This window comes from Phyllobates terribilis, unplaced genomic scaffold (genome assembly GCF_046119375.1).
Source record: "Phyllobates terribilis strain yellow unplaced genomic scaffold, ASM4611937v1 Scaffold_7__3_contigs__length_470593459, whole genome shotgun sequence".
Lineage (NCBI taxonomy): Eukaryota > Metazoa > Chordata > Amphibia > Anura > Dendrobatidae > Phyllobates > Phyllobates terribilis.
The window spans coordinates 81,743,937-81,764,926 of NW_027362767.1; the positions used below are offsets into that span (position 1 = coordinate 81,743,937).

Below are 20,990 nucleotides of genomic sequence, written 5' to 3' on the forward strand. Positions count from 1 at the left end.
GTATAATCATTATGAAGTCTTATTGAAATTCTCATAGACAAATACATTGGGTTACAGGGGCAGATCTCTTTACATGTCAATCATTTCTTGAGATTTCTTGTTCAGACTAAAAGCCTCTTTCGGGCAATTTTCTTTAAGGCCACTGGACCAGGTTGGTTCAAATCATTTTTCTCAACTCTATGAATTACCTAGTCTTAGGCTAACTAAAAACCTTTCTGTAAGGTTCTGTTCACATTGTAAATTCCATCAAAAAGGAAAAAAAAGGAAAAAAAATAAGTATGCTGGCTTAATTTTGTCTAAAAAAATTACAGACACCAGGGTGAAAATCCAATGGAACCATTAGAAGTTAAAAAAGGTCCACCGGGCACAAGTGGTGTCGTTCATATAAAGGACCCAATTTCATTACTCTGTAGAAGAGGAGGATGATATCATGTTGACCGGGCTGCGCTGCGGTAAATGAGAAGCCTTGTGTGTTCCAAAATGGTTCTTTATTGATCAACGCATTTCGGCACTGTACTGGCCCCTTTATCAAGGTAAAAAAACAACAAAAACAAACGTCTGATGGGATGGGATATGCAACAGAACACGTACATTTTCTCAAGGAGGAAAATAGAACAAGATTATCATGGGTGTTGGGTAAAGAGATAATAAGAATCTGTAGAAATCACTTTTCAGCAGTCATCTCATTATCATCACACACAAGATTACAATGAAAGGTAACATCTCTATATATTAATAAAGGATCTACCGTTTATGATAGGCGATCATCTCCTCCACCCTCCCTGCACATTGATTTCTGCACAGGTCATAGAGCATGCTCACAACACTTTTCCTCAGAAGTGAATGAGTCATTACCAATCTATAGGTTCCTAAGTTTCTGTGAATCGAGTGAATGCTATTAACATCAGGTCAGGGAAAATAACTGTAATCAAGGAAAAAAAATAAATCTAAGATCTGAAAATAAAAAGAGATTGAAAAAAAAAATGATAATTTGTTTTATTAGATTCCTTTAATGTAGGGTTGGAATACGTCAGCCTGATTTTTTCACATGAGTAATCAGTACGTTACACCACAATCACAGATACGAGCCACGCCAAGGTGTGATACAATACTGACTGGTAAGAAATGCTAAAGGTCGTTAGAATATAATCTGCTTCAGTGCATTGTAGAAGAACACAAGTCAGACACTGAAGAACACAACGAGAACAACCACCTCCTACATTCTGATGATGATCAGTCAACATGAAAGGATGGAACAGGAGTCATCTGCAGTGATTGACCTAAATGGGAATCAATTACCTCCTAATACAGAATCAGATAGACTCAGCATCTCGTTACAGAGGATTAACTTAATTTTAGATTTAAAATATATAAACCAAAAATTAAGTATAAGGTCAAGTGTCAGGTTCATACTGATCTATATCATGATGATATAAGGTATTTTTTTTTATTATTTCATAGGCTTTTAGGATTTTTCAGAAGTGGAAAAATTACAGGGAATGTTATAGAATAAAGAAATAACTATTTACCCCCTCCTTGGATCACCTGCCATTCCACCACCGATACTGGAAGTTTTGACGTCTTGTCCATCATTCATGTGATCACGGAAGCCCAACGCTAGCTCCTGCGGTTACTTACTATAGAAGTAGACTTTCCCACCGAGGCCAATGGTTGACATCAGCAGTGACGTGAATAATGGACAGACCTTTATCACTTCTGGACCATGAGAGTGGCAGAGGAAGCCGGCCATAGACATTAGATAGACGTCGGACGAACGATGGTTCAACCAACAGCCATCTCAGCCTGCTATACCATACACAGGGCGCTCGCTCAGCCGAGGGCTTCTAGGTTCTCTAGGAGAAAGCTTCCGACAGACATCTCTACTGGCGGCTTATCTCAGGGAGAATAAAGCAAATCGGCAATCAGACATTGGATGGACATATCCAACTGACCTCTCTCTCCCCAATGATCAGTTGGCCGGCGCTCGATAAATTGTTGGCCGAGCCCATCTATAGCGGCGAGTTTGGCAGACATTAGTCTAATGTGTATGGGGGTCTTAAGATGTAAAGAAAGCTTATTTCATTTTTTTTCCATAACATTCCTTTGAAATATCCCAGAAAACCCCTTTCAAAATGTTAAACCAAAATGTTTGTTGTGTTTTGAAATATTTAAGAAATCATCAGTAAATTTGGGAGAAAGGCCGAACTGACGGGGAACCACCCTTGGGACCTGAACCTACTGCAAAAATAGGGGATCCACGACTGCTGAGCAAAAAGGCCGACTAAAAGCAGATGGGAACATATTAAAGAGAGCTGGCTGATCAAGTACAATCAAGTTTTTGTAAGTCAAAGGGAATCTGTCACCAGATCTTGAGAAGAACATGATATAGAGGCAGAGAACCCAATTCCAGGGTGAGGCTGCTTGCTGCAGTTTTGATTAAAAACTTCACCCACACCACTGATTGGCAGGTGTGCATACTGTGCATAGGCAGAAAGCTGCCAATCAGTGTTGGCCTACCTGGCAGCAGGCCAACTAGTCCTCTAGTGATGTTCTCCTGCTGATAAAACAGTGATTAAATAAAAACTACACTACACAGCCCAGTAAGTGATACATTGGTGGAATCAGGGTCTCTGCTCCTACATTAGCTGCTCTCAGATTAGGTGGCAAAACCCTGGGCTGGGCAATTCCATCGTAATTGGTTAAATGAGCCGTATAAAATAAGAAACCTTACACTCGTCTCCCGATGCTGTTCCATAAGTGTTGACGCTACAATTCACGGCAGTCACTTGACATTGTTATATCACGTGACTGCTGCAGCCAATCAGTGGCCACAGAACGGCTGCTGCTTTTCAGTAATCTGTCACAGATGTCTGCTCTAATGGAATAGTGAAAGCTGATCAACAGCCTTCGATTGGCTGCAACTGTCACGTAACTTTTGGGAATTGCAACATCGACACAGCTAGAATAGCATCGACCTGTGAGGGGAGTATAGGTTTGTTTTTGTCTTTTATTTTGTTTGGGACATTTGATCAATTAAGAATGGGCTGCCAAGTATTAGATAACCCATGTAATTCTTTGAAGGGCTAAAGCACACAATATTAAGGGTTGGTGCAGTCAATATTGACAGGACAGGATTTTGCTTTGCACTAATGTGGGGCCAACACCCAGAAACAAGTGTCTGCAAATAAGAGCGTCAGCTTTGGCTTTGATCCTAAGTCATAAGGCAAGGCTCGTTAAAAGGGTCGATATTGGACTTTTAGAATTGCCACTTCCAATAGTTGGCATTAACGTTACAATCCTCTTCCTCTCTGAAGAGACAATTTGCATATTTAATTTCCCTGAATAGCATTGCACGGCTTATTATCCTCCTTACTCTGGCTTTCAAGGCATGTTACTCTCCATAAGGAGAAACCTTAGACAGAGACCTCTCATATATCCAAATCAGATCTCATGCTATGCACTGAGAAGGGCGAAACACCCCGAAACATGTGTCTGCATATTGAGATTTTGGTATGGCTTTTATGCTAAAGAAACATGGCAATGCTCGTTAAAAAGTCAATACTGACGTCAAGGATTGCTAATCCCAATAGGTGGCAGTAGAGAGTCCTTCTTCTCTTAAGAGGCAATTATCTGGTAAGGCTATGAAAGGGTTTTCTCACAGGATAGAGTCAGAACCAGTCATTACCTATACTGCATGGGGCCAGTAATCGACAGAATACTAATTCACAGGTAGTAGCAGAAAAAATGCCGGGGCTGGAAACTGACACAACTCAATAAGTTTTACAGCATTATAATATAAAGGGTACGCCGTGCAGAGTAATATCAGCAGGATACAGAAGCAGCACAGTGAAGAAGGGAAAAGGCGAAGTGTCAGAAGACAGAACATTTCATTGATGTCTTCTCGCTGAACAGCATTTCGTATAATGGCCTTTTAGTTTATTTATACATCAATACAGTAAAACCTCAATCCCCTCCAACCTATGCGGACTGAACCTTGTATTCATCAATGTGCTATTAACAAAATGACCAGACATTTTTCAGGCCTTGTGCACTTACTGTGGCTAAGTTGTGTTTTTGTTTTTTTTTGCAAAGTAAGTGTGAATAAGGCCGATGTTATTTCATCATTTTACATAAGTTGTGGTGAAGACTTTGCGCTGTGCATGCAACAATAAAGACAACAGATACTAAAGATATCCAGGAACCAGGTTCATATACGGACCGCAATGCCTGAGCTGACATGGGTCCACTGACTGGATCATATAGCCTCATATATCTATGAGACGTTAAAGGAAGTCCATCAACACAGAATGACTGTCCAAACCAAGCACAGGTGCTTGGTGCACTCTTGGCATTGCCAAACATTTAAGTGCACCTTCCCTCCTACTTTTATTCTATCTCCGCCCTTCTCTGGCTCCAGAGCTGTCAATCAAACGGGGGATTTAGGAAGAGGGGTAAAAAAAAAGTAGGTGGAAAGGTGAACTTAGGGTTTGAACAGTCACTTTGTGCTGACAGACACCCTTTAGGTTTCGGTGCGGAGACCCGCGGTGAGTCCAGGCATCGCAGTCCGTACACGGCCGTCTGAACCCGCTCGTTCCTATTTGCTTTATGTAGGAACCAGTAATGGCTTGAAACATGTAAGAAAAGTAAATTTTGGAGATTTTTACCTTTTCCAACTTTAAATATTAATTCAAAGCTAAGATGATTTTGACTGTAATTTATTTCAGCTGCTGGAGAAACACTTTTTTTCTTTTGACAGAATGGCATAAAAAGTCTAAGTGGGAAATCAAAATCACAGTATGTTTAAGTAAAATATGGCAATTTTAATAAGAAGCCACTTAATAAATCTGGGGTATCTTTGTCCGTGTGTCAGTAAATTAAGTCTATAACTGATATTTGCAGGTGCAGATTTAGCTTTAATTTGCGCTAACTTTTGGTATCAATGATAATGAATCGAAGTCTTTGGGAAGGCCGTACTGCATCCTGCTAAGCATCAATAGCTTTTCTGGTCACTTTTGAAAAGTGGTGACAGAAGAGTAAAAAATATGTCATTTTTTTATGCCAGAAACCTCTAACTATGCTGACTTGGCACTCTCCTCGAGGACAAATTGTACCCCTTAGAACCCCTGTCAGAGGCCTCTCATCCAGCCAAATCAGACCTCTTGCTTTGCACTGATGAGTCTGCAAAGGAAGTGGCTGGTTTAGCTTCTTAACCTAAGTCATGTGGCAAGGCTCGTTAAAGGATCAATATTTACTTTTAAGCTTGCTACTTCCAATATCTGGAACTAAAGTTCCTGTCTTTTTCTCTTTAAAAGGCAATTTACATATTTCAATTTCCCAGAGCACCATTGCATAACTTATAAAAGTCTCCCTACACCAACTTGACACTTTCCACAAGGAGAAGCTATGTTAGACCCCTGTTATAAGCTTCCCACCCAGCCAAACCAGTTCTCCTGGTTTGCACTGATGAGAGGCAAACAACCCGAAACATGTGTCTGTAAATGGAGTGTCTAGATTGGCTTCTTAACCTAAAATCATGTGGCAAGTCTTGATAAAGGATCGATAATGACTTTTAGGACTGCTCCATCCAATAGATGACACTAGAGCTCGTCTTTTCCCTTTAAAATGGCAATTTGCATATTTAAATTCCCAGAGGAGAATTGCATGACTTAAGTCTCCCTACACCAACTTGGCGCTCTCCAGAGGGAGAACCTGCCTCCCTTAAACTCTCTGTTGAAGGCTTCTCACTCAGAAAAAAAAAAGTTTTCCTGCTTTGCACTGATGAGGGGTCCCCACCCCAAAACATGTCTTTGTAAAAGAAAATTCAGGTTTGGCTTCATATCCCAAGTCATGTGGAAAGACCCTTTCAATGGTTTATATTGACTTTTAGGATTGATACTTCCAATAAATCTTTCCTCAGATATTGTAGTAGCTTCTTCTTCATGTGATGTCACATTCAGTTCAAAACAATACTTAATGGGAATCTAGCAGAACGATTTTACTAGTTAAATTAGCGTCATGGCTAAAGAAGTCCTAGTACTACAATAAGAAGCCTGGAAGTACATTGGGGACATGTCAATGCCGCAACATGCATTAATGTATCTACAGTCTGATTTTCTCTGATTGTTCCTGACCTGGTTTTGGCTCCCACTCCTAAGAAAAAATACTGACCGAATACTGATAGTGGGGCCATGGCCTTATTGTTCGGATAGGTTTTATACAGTCATATCCCTACTTTCAGAAGTAAAATTGCCCCAAAAATTTGCCTTTCATTGGATTGGTGAAACCGTTCACTGAAGATCCAACCCACAGATGCAGTAATATTTTCTGAATAGTGAAAAAAAAAGTAATAAAATATAATTTCTATATTGTAATTTACCAAGTGGTAGAAGCTCTTTAGAATATTATATTTTATTAATAGGGTGAACCAGGCTGAGGATATCCATTCGGCTTGATGGCAATAGATAAATCCAATGCTAGCGACTTGTATCGAGCTATCACGTAATATACTTCATGAGTCTCTACTCTTGAATATATATTAATTTGTGGTTCTTCTAGGGAAAGCACTGTGGCTGTTGTCGAGACCTCAGAAACCACGATATCACCACTATATAATAGGACTTCCGATTGGAGTCCCTTGAGATGTATTAGGTAACCAAAGGGGTTCTCCAGTGAAAATGTGCAAAAAAAAAAATCCTAAACTTTTACATAAATCAGAAACTGTTCATATACGAAGCTAGAATTTCTTTTACAATTCAAAACCACATGCAGCCGGGAGCATAATTAGGCTGGGAGTTGTTGTTCTTGATCATTTATAACATTTGATACTAAAAGGGTTATTCTCAACAGTAAGACTCATCTACCCACCAATGAAGACTAATGGAGGTCCGACTGCTTTGGCCCCGCAGATCCTGAGAACCGGGTTCTGAATGGCCGCTACTGCTCCATTTATTGTCTATGGGACTACGAGAGATAGCCGAGGACAGATCTCAATCAGTCCCATAGAGAATGAACGGAGCAGAGGTGCAGATGCTCAACCTCGGCTTTAGTACCGTTCTCGGGAAGTCATGTAAGAAATTTTTTTCTTATTCTCATTATTCGAGAATCCTCGAATTAGGAAAACACATGGCACACACTGACGAATCTCTAAACATCACATTTCCTTAACAGGATCTTGCTCATTTAAGGAGCCACAATAACGTCGCTTCTCCAGAACATTTCAGATTGACCGATGACTCAGAAACCCAATGCCTTACCAAAATGTGCATGTTTGGGCAGTACGTACTTGCCCCATAAGAAGCCGCCCTCTTCTCATAGACTTTATGACAATTGATCCTCATGGGCTCCTTTAAGGATATATCTATTAAACATGATCTCATGATGTCACGCAGGGTGTGGGAAAGACTTAGTGCAACACAGAGGGAAGAGGGAAAGGGAGCCCAGACACTAGGGGAAGGGGGGAGTGGAGACCTCTTAGTCTGGTCTAGTGTCACCCTGTCTCAACTACCGTCCCTATATTGGCTCTTCACCAATTACCGCATGCGTGCCTTGCCCTGACTTTCCTTGGCGCATGGCTAAGGTTAGGGAAGGGAGGAGATTAGCACTAGCCGATTTCCACTAAACACTATAGACAACAAGGGTAGACAAACAGGGGAGGACTGCTTAGCTTTAGACAACTCCAGGCAAATGCGAACTCAGCCTCAAGCTCCAGAGAGGACGAAGTACTGCTCTTGCTAAAGCCTCACAAATAGTAATGAATATTGCCAGCACCTCCCTCTTAGACACACAAGGTATTTATACACTCAGGACAGGGAGCTAATTAGCCGGAGGGAGGTAGCCGCTGGGTCCTACAGACAGCCAGCCTCTAAGAAGATGTCTGTAATGCCAAATGTAGAGAGCTCCTGCAACCCACTGCAGGGTGACTGTGTCACCTGACACACCCGTGACACGTGATCTTCAATCTTAAAATTCTCTCCTAATATTACATTTAAATGCACACATTTTTGCTGTATATTTTGCTGCCGATCTGCACTAAAATCTGCATGTGTTACATTCATATTTGTTGCAGATTGTGCTGTGAATCTCAGCGTGTGCATAAAATCAGCACCGCAGGTCAATTTCTACTGCAGATTTTCTGCTTGCAATTCAAGACTGATAATCCGCCAGTTGTGAACATACCCCAATAGCAAGAGTCAGACACTTCCTGGGCCTGTGACCAGTCAACTTGGGCAACACTGCGGCATGCTTGTGCTCATTGCCTTATATTCGCATTCTAGAGATGCTTGACATCCGCTGTCCATTAGGCAAACTTATTACAGGGCAAACTGGAGTCTAGAGAGTGGCTCTGGTGGATTACCGATTGTCATGCCGTAGAACGAGCAGCCCTCCATGTAGAGCGTCACTGATCTAAACTACTCAGTGCTGGCACAAGAACGATCATTGACCTCTCCTGCCGAAGATTCAGCTGCTCAACGTTAAGAGCAGCTCTTTCCCTTCGGCTCTGTTGATAGTTCTTGAGTACTGGAGCAATGCCAATTGACAGCCAGCTCTCCGCAGCCACAAACAGTCAACAGAATAGAGCAGTAGAGAAGCTGCTGCTCTGTCGATACGAAGTGAGCAGAAGCCACTGAATCGTTGGTACAGATCAGCGCCGGGCACAACAAGCAGGTAGTTAGCAAACTGCCTGTTAGTTAGGTCCTCCAGGACCTCCGATGCCTGTTAGTTAGGTCCTCCAGGACCTCCGATGCCTGTTAGTTAGGTCCTCCAGGACCTCCGATGCCTGTTAGTTAGGTCCTCCAGGACCTCCGATGCCTGTTAGTTAGGTCCTCCAGGACCTCCGATGCCTGTTAGTTAGGTCCCCCAGGACCTCCGATGCCTGTTAGTTAGGTCCCCCAGGACCTCCGATGCCTGTTAGTTAGGTCCCCCAGGACCTCCGATGCCTGTTAGTTAGGTCCCCCAGGACCTCTGCTGTCTGTTTAGGGACTCCTGTCCGTCCGCGTCTTTAGGACCTCTGCTACCTGTTTTCCCAAGTGCCCCTTCTGCACCAACGCCATGGCCTGTGCACCCACCCAGACCCAGGGCTTTGAGGATCCCCCTCACCTGGTGAGACTAACACCAAATTCAGACATGCTGGATCCTTCTGTACCTCAACATTATCTGTCAGGAGCCCCCATGCAAGTAGACTGTTGGCCGAACTTGTAGATATCGGCAGGTTTTGCTTATGCAAACAGTGGGGATTAATAGTAACTTTTGCTATGTAACCCGACCACAGCACAATGTTTGCACTCATCACTGCTTTTGGGGGTTTATTTAGTAGCGGGGGCTGCATGGTAACATCTGGCACAGGACTGCTACAGCAGCGAAAACCATGCAGTCATCGCTTCCATTCATTTGCATAGCTTCTAAAGCAAATCACAATTTATAGCTGTGACTTCACCATTCTGGAAATGCGGCTGCCAGCCCCGCATAGCAACACGGACGCGGCTATAAATACCCGGCCAACAGTTTTCCATACAAATGAGAATCATCTTGTTCTTAGGTTTTTTTTTTTACCTTTTTCTCAAGTTGAGAGTCACCGGCTTTTTCTATATGTTCTCCATATATAGCCAGGAGCAAAATGACGTTATATTAGGCAGTGTACGTATGAGAGAACGCCAGCAATCTGCTATATAGACTCACTGCAATCAACATATCGTCTGATGATGGCGGCACAGACACAGGATGTGGAGGGTCCGCAATATTCTGAAGACCACCACCAGTCTCTAGACTGCAATGTAGATAATTATGTAAAGAAAACTCCAGAAATCCGTGAACCAGGGCAGCAGACTTAGGTCTCTGCTTCTCTAAGCTTTCTGGAGCCGGGCAAGGTTTTTTTTTTATTCTTTTGCTTTGGCGCATAATTACATACATACATAGTTTTTAAGGTTGAAGGAAGACTAAAGGCCCCGTCACACTTAGCGACGCTGCAACAATCCCGATAACGATACGACCTGTCAGGGATCGTTGCTGCGTCGCTATGTGGTCGCTGGTGAGCTGTCAAACAGGCAGGCTCACCAACGATCAGGGGAGCAGCGACATCGTGGAAAGAATCTTTCCACGATGTCCTGCTCTGGTTACCAGCCTGCTGAAGCAGGAGCCGGCTGGTAACTATGGTAAACATCGGGTTACTAGGGGCACACGCGCACCTAGTAACCCGTTGCTTATCATGGTTACCACTCTGCTACAGTGAGCGGGAGGTTACCGCTCACTTTAGCAGGCTCGTAACCATGATAAACAGCGGGTTACTAAGTGCGCGTGTGCCCCTAGTAACCCGCTGTTTACCATAGTTACCAGCCTGATCGCTGCTCCCGCTGGTCACACACAGCGATGTGTGCTGACCAGCGGGAGAGCAACGACCAAAAAATGGTCCAGGACAATTTGCAGCGATCAGCGACCTCACAGCAGGGGCCGGATCGCTGCAAAGTGTCACACATAGCGACATCGCTGGTGAGGTCGCTGTTGCGTCACCAAAACCGTGACACAGCAGCGATCTCGCTATGTGAGACGGGGGCTTAAGTCCATCTAGTTCAACCCATAGTCTAACATGTTGATCCAGAGGAAGGCAAAAAAAAACATGTGGCAAACACTAAGCTACACATTGGGGAAAAAAATTCCTTCCCGACTCCATAAGACAATCAGACTAGTTCCCTGGATCAACGCCCTATCAAGGAATCTAGTATTTATAACCAGTAATATTCTTCATATGTTCAATACTTTTTCCCTGTGTCATTGTCTCATAATTACACATAAATTAAGTTATGGACATCTATGGTTTGATTTCTTAGCCTGTGTGGATTGGATGGGTTGTCACCGACATCTGGTGAGAATTTCATGTCAATAGCACATTTACTTAGGAAATTGGTGATGGTAACATTACAGATAACAGAAGTATAACGTAGCTCTCTATATCCAAGGGCAGTAAAATGAGTGGTATCAACATTACATTTCAATGATCACATTCCAGAGGGACTGATAAACAATACCATCCATCCATTCATATGACCTAGGCAAAAAGGTAGCAAATATATCCCAAATATGAATTATGCACAGTGCTAAATAATAGAGATACATGTTAAAATATCTCTAAGATATGGAAATCATAAGCCCTAAATAGTACAGACTCTAGTTATAGCCACTTATTATATATGTAGATTTTATTTATTGATTAAATAAAAATTATACACATACTGCTGTATACAAGAGAGAGCAGTGTCTGCAGCAGCGTGCACAGGAGCAGTGTGAGCTCTGCTGAATGGAGAACTGCTCACCCACACAGCAAACCACTCCCATTTGTCAATTTCCAGAGCATGACCTCACAGTAAATTATAGATCATGGGACCAGGGGAGCAGATCAGATTACAGAAGAATTTGAGAAATCAAGGTATTTAGTAGAGTGCATATATCTGTGGCATCTATAGTTCGTTCACATGAAACGGACTTGTAAAGAAGCAGCTAACCCCTTTAAGCTTCAGACACATTACTGTTTTTTTGGGGTCTATACCACAGATCACAGCATGAAATCTAACCTGCACAATTCTTTTCCCAGAAATCTGCTATATGTAGGGAGAGTCCGGACACCCTCACACATCTCAGATGGTCAGAAGGTTCATCCAACATTTCATTTAATGACCAGTTTTAATTTTTTACAATTAGAAAGTAAAATTCATTTAGAGGTACAGCACCCTATAAAATACTACAGCGATCATGGTACGGCTTTATGCTCTCACAGTGCGTTATCCAAGAAAAGCAATCCGAGCAAAATGTCCTAAAACTGAATTTTAACGTGGAATTTATCCAAGACATGAACAAATTCCATTACCAAAAATTCATTCTTTTCATTTGTTCTATTCAAGCTGCATAGAGGTAATAGCCTTGTGTGCAAAAATCTATAGAAATCATGCAAGGGCAGACTAAGTAGATGATTTAGTCCGTGGCACTGAAGTGCAAAATCTGTGTCTAACCTTACAGTTAATTATAAGTAAAAGCCTCTTTGTTCCTTTTAGGTTTTCAACCAAAATTAATTAAAAAAGCCTTGAATGCAATTAGAATTTTAAGAGGAAATTTAGAACAAGGAGCACAATAGATAACTTCTGCACCTCACAGTGATTGAAATTCTTTTGGCAAAAACTATGGCTGCCTTAATTAATGTGTTCTACGCTGGAAGAAACTCATTTAACACTTGGTTGGGCACAAAAATGCAAGTTAAAAAAAAGGAGAAAATTGAGCATAACTCACCTTTTTGAAAGAAATATTTTCGAAAATAGTATGCGCCAAGGTCTACATGTTCAACAATATATCTTTTAGCTCTGTCGATATGCAAAACCAGATTCTCCTTGGGGACCTCGAGGACAGCCAGTCCTGCATTTGCACAGTGGGAGCTCATTGTCGACTCAAAGGAAGAATTTTCACAGCCAGAAAAAGAACCGGAGTTCGATTTGGACAAACTGACTTTCTTTTCTCCTTCACCTCCCATTTCGTTACGGAAATATGGACAGCTCATTACTAAATCATTGCTTTTGTCATCTCCTTGGTCAACGTCTTTTGAGTTTAGGTCTTCGGTGCTACCGGTAGGAGAATTGAAGCTGGAGGAGTGCGACAATGGTCCTGTGGCCAGAGAAGCGGCTGCGGCAGCTGAAGCTCCAGTGGTGGTGTTTCGTCGTTTGATAACATTATGCCGGTTAATGACAACTTCATTCAGATCAAAGAGGACACTCTGGACATCGTAATGAGCAAAACACTTCGGGCAAGTCCATGGCCTAATACTGTCGTCAGAACGATTGTCATCAATATCTACAGTTTTTCCAAGCTCTCCTTCCGCTTTTGCATTTCGAAGCTTACGGAAAATGGAAGAATCTCCAGTTTCTGATTTGGAGCGTCTCTTTAGTGGCTTGTCCCTGTCTTTGAATGCCCTATGTCCATCTCTTTGACCATCTATAACATCCAAGGAGAAACCAGAACCTCTACTTCCACTGTTCAGTAACAGTTCACTCAACCTTGATGGTCCATGTCCACGATGATCAGCTTTCTCATTTTTATATCCCTTTATTATGTCGAAGAAGCTGTCACTTGACGTTCCCTGTTTGTCTATCGAGGAGGTGCTACCATATTCTCTATGGAGCGATGGACCAGTTTTAAAAGTTGGTGACATACACTCTTCAAAATTATCCATATCAAACTCGCTAATTGTAATATCACTGTTACTCCGTTGCCTTATTCTGCGGTGAACTTTTCTAGGGGAGCTTCCGCTGGAGTAACCTTCAGGAGACAGGAACCTGGAGTCTAAACTTTCTGCCTGTCTTGTTTTACTCTTTAGGGTATTCTGAATGCTTTTAAGCATTACAGAGTCACTAGAATTCATACTGGACGTACTAACTTGACTACTAGGACTACTCTTAACAGACATTGTTTCTATACTGGCAGTCTCCATATCCTGACTAGTTCTACTAAGTTCCTTTACGTTCTCTTTTCTGGGAGGCCAATCTGCAATACGTGCTCTCACACCCATTTTAGGTACACCTGGTGTAGAGGAAATGTGGTGGGAGCTCTCACTACGAGGGGGTCCTACGGGAGACATGGCCGAAGAACCTAAACTACCATTCTGTGACCTAAAACGTCTCATATAAAAATCATCAGAACGAGCCTTTGGTGGTCCATCTGGTACAGATGATTGAGTTCCACTTGCAACGGACCTTTCAGTCTGGGACCTTTTCAAACTGGTCATGATCTGAAGAAGTACTCAACTTTAGAAAATTCCAGAGTAAAACGTGTCCATCTTTATTCTCTGAAAGGATTCTGTTCTCCTGGAGAGAATACTCCAGAGAACACACTGGTTTCATGAGATCTGCCAAGTTATAAATAGATATTTATAATAAAAAAATGTGAAAGTGTAATGACTTGTCACTAATTCATGGAGAATCTGAGACAGCGAGACATTTTCGGCTTGTTTTCGGCTTGTTTCTCTGTTATGGTTGATATCCAATTTAAGACTGTCTGTAGAACATCATGAAATCAAACCCCAGCTTTTCCGGAAATAAACCTAAAAGACAAAAAGAAAACTGTAATTATAAAATATTTCCATGGATATTAAAAAAAGAAGCATTAAAAGATTGCTTACACTGTATTTTATTTGATGTGCAATCATGGAAGTCTATAGATGCATCCTTATACACATCAAAATGTAAAATGAAAAATGTAACAATCTGATATTTGATTCTAACCCACAACTGTATAACCCTAAAATTTACAAGACTAGAAAAAAAAAACTTAAAAAGGACCCCATACACATTAGACTAATGACTGGCAAACCCACCAAACTCAAAGGTTTCAGCTGATAGTCTGACAATCTAATGTGTATGGGCTCCTCCATAGATGATTGTCCGAACAGTTAAAGATCCGGTATGCCAGTTTTCGGATTGTCAATCATTTTGTTCTTGATAAATGTCCGGTAGTGGTTCTCACATAGAGGACACAGGAAGACTCGGAAGAGCCAGTGCTCATCTATGGAGGAGTCAGGAGAGATACCTGCGGGCCAAACCTTGGTTCAGGCAACAACCATCTAGTTATAAGTGTATGTGGAGGTCTTAAGTCTAAACCAATTAAAAGACTTCACAATAACAAACAAAATATCTCACTTTATGCCGAGACTTGACAAACTTAGAAATTTGCTATTGCCATGTACATTTTCAGGTTGATTTACCATGTAAACTTGAGGCCCCCCAAACACATTAGACTCATGTTCCCCACACCTTCCAATATTTATGGGTTCAGCTGACAGAGTAATGTGAATGGGGGGCGCCAGCCGACAAATAGTCGGGAGAGAGGTCTATCAAGCATAGCCGATTTCCGATCTCATTCTTCTTCGGCCAGAGTTAAGCCACCAGCCAACTTGTCAGTCAGCGGCTTTCTCATTGAGAGTGCTTAGCCAAGCGAGCGCTCCAATGTATGGGAGAGTCGGCTGACAGGTTTTGGCCGATCGTTCGGCTGACCGCCATCATTCGGCCGACAGCCATTTAATGTGTATGGCCTGCTTTAAAGTGTCCACACATCTTTGATGGTCAACACATTGACCTGCATGCTCAGTTTGGCTAAGGGTGCATGTGCTTTTTAATGAAGTAAGCTACTGCTATACACTTCTAGAAGAAAGTTATCTCCCAGGAAAATAAGAGGACAGGCGTTGCCAACCTGGTCCTCCTTTCATCCGACATCATCTGTCAAGTGGGAGTTGGGATGTCCCCAGCAGGATTGGGTGACTTTTCTCTAATTTGTCTGGGGGCATTTATCATTAGTCATTAGTGCTTAGAGCAATGGCCAATTACTAATTTTTAACTGTGGTTAAAATGGTTATTCAAGAAAGTAATCACAAAATTATCATGGTCCCAAATTTGACGACAAGAAGACACATTGATGTTTTACTGCTATTATTGAGAAATACATTCCTGGCCAAAACTCTGAAGAACTGGTACACAAAATAAAAGAAAGTAAAAATGACAAAGAGAATAACCGATGGCACGTGAAAGTGAAGCAATAATACACACCATACAACGTGCATTCAAATGCAACTCCAAACACTACACGATGGAGATTACATTGCTCCTGGGTCTGTTGAGACAGTATCAAAAGTGATGTCGATGAATGCAAAAGGCTCTGTAGCTAAGCGTCCCTCGAACGCATCCTAAAATGTTATTGTGTAGACGTCTTTGCTTTTTATGCCAGGTAGTTTGTAAGTACTATAAATGTTCTCCGCCATGGGCAAAGACGCTCTACAACATAGCAGTTCCTAATCATACCACTCAGCAGGAATTAAGACCACTGGGCTTTGAAGAAAAGCTTTCCATGACATTCAGTAAGAAATCCTTGTCACTCTGAAGCCATTCAGAACGAAGATACAATGGATTTCTCAGTAACAGCTCTTCTGTAGTCAGGGTTCACGGTTGACTAGTTAAGAAAACCAAAACCCAAGAGACCGAACTCAAGACAATGGTAGCATATAAGATGGCGGGCACAAACAAAAGGCATGGTCTATCCTTCGTTCATAAAAAAAACACATCTTGTCCTAATAGCGGGCACAGGAAAAACATCTCTACTTGTACAATCACAGTGAAACCAAACCATGATAATTACCGGTAAACTACAATATGGTAATGCTCATTATTTGTGAATGGGGGGGACTTTGGGAAGGTCTGCAATAAAGGTGGTCTGATGTCATCTCAATTAGGGCACATAAATACAAGTTGATCATTCATTATCTTATGCGATTCCTACACTGTAGGACTGACTACAAATAAGCCGAATCTGGCACCAGGTCATGAAGAAACGCCACCTCCCAAGATCTGAAACTAAAGGCCTTACTGTTCTACAATTGTTCACTAGGGGTGTCCCAGCCTAAACAAGTTCTCACCTATCCCACTGGATAGGACATGTGTTAAACCAGATTGGTTCCTACCACTGGGAAACTCCCCGGTTTGCAGGAAGGAGGACATTTTGCCCATCTTCAGTGTCCTAGACTTAACCCTGTAGACCCAAAGGGACACAAGTTTCCTGTTCTGGTGATCTGAGGGGTCCCAGTGAGAACTTAATTATTACGTGTCCAGTCAAATGGTGATAATATGTTTAGGGCAGAACACCCATTCCAGGAGTTGTACAAGATTAAAAAAACACAAAGAAACTCCATTCTGGTCTACAGGATTTCACCGACATTGCAGCAGTACCATAGACAACCCATGGACAACAGTGGAAGAAGGTAGTCATGTGCATTTTATTTTATTTTATACAACTTTATAATATTTTATTTGATATAGATAAAACCCAAAATTATTTCCATGTGAAGTTCTGTTCACTATAGATTTGCTTCATTTAGAAACCTCTTCCAATATTATAGTGTTTTCTGTTTTATTCCCAAGTTGTAATATCGTTTCACAACTGAAGGATTCTAAATTAAAAAATAAAAATAAATGAACATCCAGCAATCACTTTTATAGGCAAATAACTTAAATTTAAAACTCTCATTTTTCAATAATATTGGTCCTCTCCCAGTTTTTCATCAGGTTCTAATTCCAAGGGGGGGGGGGGGGGGGGGCGGGGGTACTGCTGCCCATGTTGTCACACAAAATGGAAATAATGCTGAACATAAGGTGCACTTGGTCATCCATGATATATGCACTCAAGAAATCCCTAGAGAATAAAGCTTTTCAACGTTTTTTTGCAGTAATGCCCCAAGGCCAGGAGGCCAGGCGTACATGGCCACCAGGAGTTGATCAATGCCTAATTTGATGACAAACGTATCTAGCTAAATTAAATGAGACTCAACCTGACTGATGACTTCCACTGTGAGAGGAGTCTATGCGAAAGAATTGATCAGTTCACTTTTTAATGGATTATTGAATAGCTCTATTATGGTTACACAATACCCAAAGATATCAGTCTAATTGGGCAGAATAACTGATGGTCCTGCAACGTGGGGTCATCTGTTCACCAGCACAGGTTTTTCCCTTCTTGCTGTTGGAAGGATCTGGACAACTCAAGTGCAAATCAATAATAAATTGCAAGAAACTCTAAAATGGGCAGGACTAATATTAGCTTCTTATGAATAATATTATATACATACACACACGCATATATACAAAAAAAAGTTCGCTACATTCAAGTGGATAGAAAATGGTGGCATGTCATAGACACATGCCATTAGTTCTTTTTCTGGCAGAGCCCCTTTAAAGGGGACATGTCATGCAATAAATATCTATCTTTTAACCTGGTGTAAATGCCGCTGTTCTCCTGAATCCAGCAGTGTTTTCCTTTTGTTCCTGTGCCCCTCCATTCCTGAGATATGGCCCTCTTCCTTGTATGTAAATCTATTTTTTAGGTAAGTGGTTGAGGTCCTCAACCCTTCTCTACAGTAGGCTACTTGAGGACCACACCTAGTCCCTCTTTTGTACCAGCACCCTCCTACATCCATGTTTTAAGGATCGTTAAGTAAACACATGGGTTTTTTTTTTATGGGACAAAGAGTGACGCTTTCTTCTTTGAAAATCTTTTTTTTTTTTTTTTTTTATACAAGTGGGTGTGGTCCTCAACTGTTTTCTACAATAGTCTACTTGAGGACCACACCCAGTTGGATTAAAAGACTAGATTTACAGACCAGGAAGAGGAGGCAATACGTCCTGAAGAGAGAGGTACAGGAACAAAAGAAAAGCAACGCTGAATTCAGGAGAACTGCGGAATTTTGGCCAATTACAATTTTTTTTTAAATATTTGTAGCAGGTGACACGTCCTCTAAGTGGCAATAAGTTCGTAAACGAAAATGGAGGCACTTAACGACCAGCGATCAACAACTCATTTGCTCCTTTTACTAGCCTCTACAGCTTCACACTGAACAATCTATAACAGATCATTCAGTGTACATAGGCTGCCATTGTTTTCTGCAGCACAAATCCTGTTTACAGAAGACAATGTGCTGCCGAGAACGATTTTTTTTCTTTGTGCATTCCGTAAGATTCCATTAGATCATTTCACCTGACGAACGAGCATGTCAATCAGGTGATCGACAGCCTATTTAGTCTGCAAGATCATGCAGTGTAAATGGACCTTTAATTCCATTGCTGAGCAAATATCTTAAGATCTCAGTGAGTTTGAACGGCTTCTCGCAAAGCATAAAAACTATTTGAGCGTGATCAGCTTTTCCGCTTAGATCAATTAAGCAGATTTACTACAAAGTGGTGGGATTTGGGACATTAACTTATCTAAATCTACAGGTCTGTCCGCAGAGTAATAAAAATTCCACACTATTAAAGGATATTTGTGTAGCATGAAAGTTAATTATCATCAATTATGCAGCACACTAAGATGAAACAGTTTTTAAGCCTTTGACCAGCAAGTTGGAGCGATCTGTCCTGAAAAGAACTTTAAATAACGATTACAGAGTTAATAACACCAATTAAAATCTGCTTATTGATTGACCAATGTCATTAGCTAATTCACCAGAACGTTTAACCTTACAGGATTACCAAATGGTTAAGCCCGCCACACATTACATAGCTGTCGTCCGAAAGCTTGCTTGGCCAACAGCTATCTCTCAGACTCCAACATACACCTCCAGCGGTGACTTAACTCCTGGAAGAATAAAAAGATTGGGCATCTTAATTCAACATGCCCAATCCTTCTCTTCCCGGACATTATCTGTAGGGGAAAAGTAGGGAAGCAAGGCTCTAATGTGTATGGGGAGTAATTATCCAAATTGGCGAATACATCAAGCCAAATTTTAAATATTATCTTCATCTAGCATTGTTATTGGCCAATATGTAAAAAAGAAATACATCTTACATTACATTAACCTCTACAAAGAAAATTCCGACAGTCTAAAGTGGATAAACAAAAGTCTGCCGATAATGAAATAAGTGCAAACATCTGTTGCACGGGGTGAACACAAAGTAAAAAAAAAAAAATGTCATGTATATAAAAAGTAAATGAAAAGAACAGAATAAAAATACTTCCGTTAGTAAACGTTGATGTTTTCTTTAGATATGTCAGATTGTGTAAATTCTAAATAAATGAAACAGTACAAGAAAGAAAAAAAAACACCAAATCACTTGTGTTGGATAAAATCTTGCAAATTGCAATAATCCAGATATCTGATGCCGTTAGTCTGCAGAGCAGACGCGCAGTCAGTGTTCTGCCCATGTGGTTTTATTTCGCACAAGTAATCAAAGCTAGATGAGCAACAGATGACCAGGAGATGGAAAGAGATTCGATAACAGAACGTTTATTAAAAATGTCCAAATTTCAGATACGCACTTGACAGAAGTTCATAACTAACTCGTCACAACGACATCACGACTGTCAACAGGAAATCTATTCTACAAGAGCCAAATAACCAGAGCCGAAAAAAGCTAAGACCCCCAAACTCACAAAATGGTTTTAGCCAGAATTCTGGAATAAGATGGTTTGAAACATTATATTTTTGAGCAACTTTTGGAGTCTTTAGACCAATCCCGGTGGGTTTTGTCCATTTTCTGAAAAGCAGACGGAGCTTTGCCAAGAGGGGGCACGGGCAGAAAATTAATCAGAATTTAAAATGGTTTAAATTTCTAAAAAATTGTGATCCACTCCATGACTGGAGTACTCTTCTTGTGGTGGCACATGGCAGCTGAAAGATGTGACAAATTTGTCAAGAGGCACGCACCTCTGAGTGATAGCTCTCCTTTTATAAGCTGATAAGGAACAAATCAACACTAGATATTTTTTGGAGGTGGTGGGGGGAGGACTATTAATGCGCCATTGCTCCATTTATTGTCTATTGGACTGAAGGAAATAGTAAAGTACAGTGTTCAGGGCTCTGTGGCAGTCCCAACGAACAGAGGGGGTGGGCATGTGTACACGACCACCGCTTTATTCCAACAGGGCACTGGAGACCATCATTCACAGGATTGGTGGGGTCCATTGGGTTGAACCCACACTGATCAGAAAGTAAGTTTTAATGTTGGAAATAAGTCACATATTGATGAGGACCAATTTGCTTTTATTGTGACCAAAAAAAACCCTAATCTATATTATACTAAGACATATTGTTATAAAGGTTGATCCCCCACGATAGTTTCTTGGAAGACCAACCAGTGGTACAAGGTCTTACTATAGGAGTAGCAGCATGAGATCAGGTCCTCCATCCTCATAATCTCAACGACCCTGGAGAACCAGAGACCTAACGAGGGACAATCTGGGCACCTCCACATGAGAGGAATGAGAGCGGCAATAATCAGGTGCCGAAAGGAGAGAACGCTTGTACAGCGATGCCATAAAACTAGGGGTGCAAGAGGGAGTTGGACGCCCTTGGGTTTAGAGATAATACGTTGGACACTAGCCCAGAAAGGCACAAGGACGCGACAAAACCAGAAGGTATGAAACATGGTAACATCTCCAGCACGTGGACAGAACGGATAGTTGTGGACTGTGTAATCGTGAAGGCA

General features: G+C 41.4%; 1 protein-coding gene across 7 annotated transcripts in view; it reads right to left on the reverse strand.

Moving 5' to 3' along the window:
• The window catches only part of SIPA1L1 (signal induced proliferation associated 1 like 1), a 251,854-nt gene that overhangs the window by 107,728 nt on the left and 123,136 nt on the right, over window positions 1–20,990 (reverse strand). For all 7 annotated transcript variants that reach the window (XM_073638885.1, XM_073638884.1, XM_073638886.1 and 4 more), the window contains exon 3: window positions 12,271–14,071. In XM_073638885.1, coding sequence (XP_073494986.1) covers window positions 12,271–13,756 — 1,486 coding nt within the window. In that variant the 5' untranslated portion in view covers window positions 13,757–14,071. The remainder of the gene's footprint in view (window positions 1–12,270; window positions 14,072–20,990) is intronic.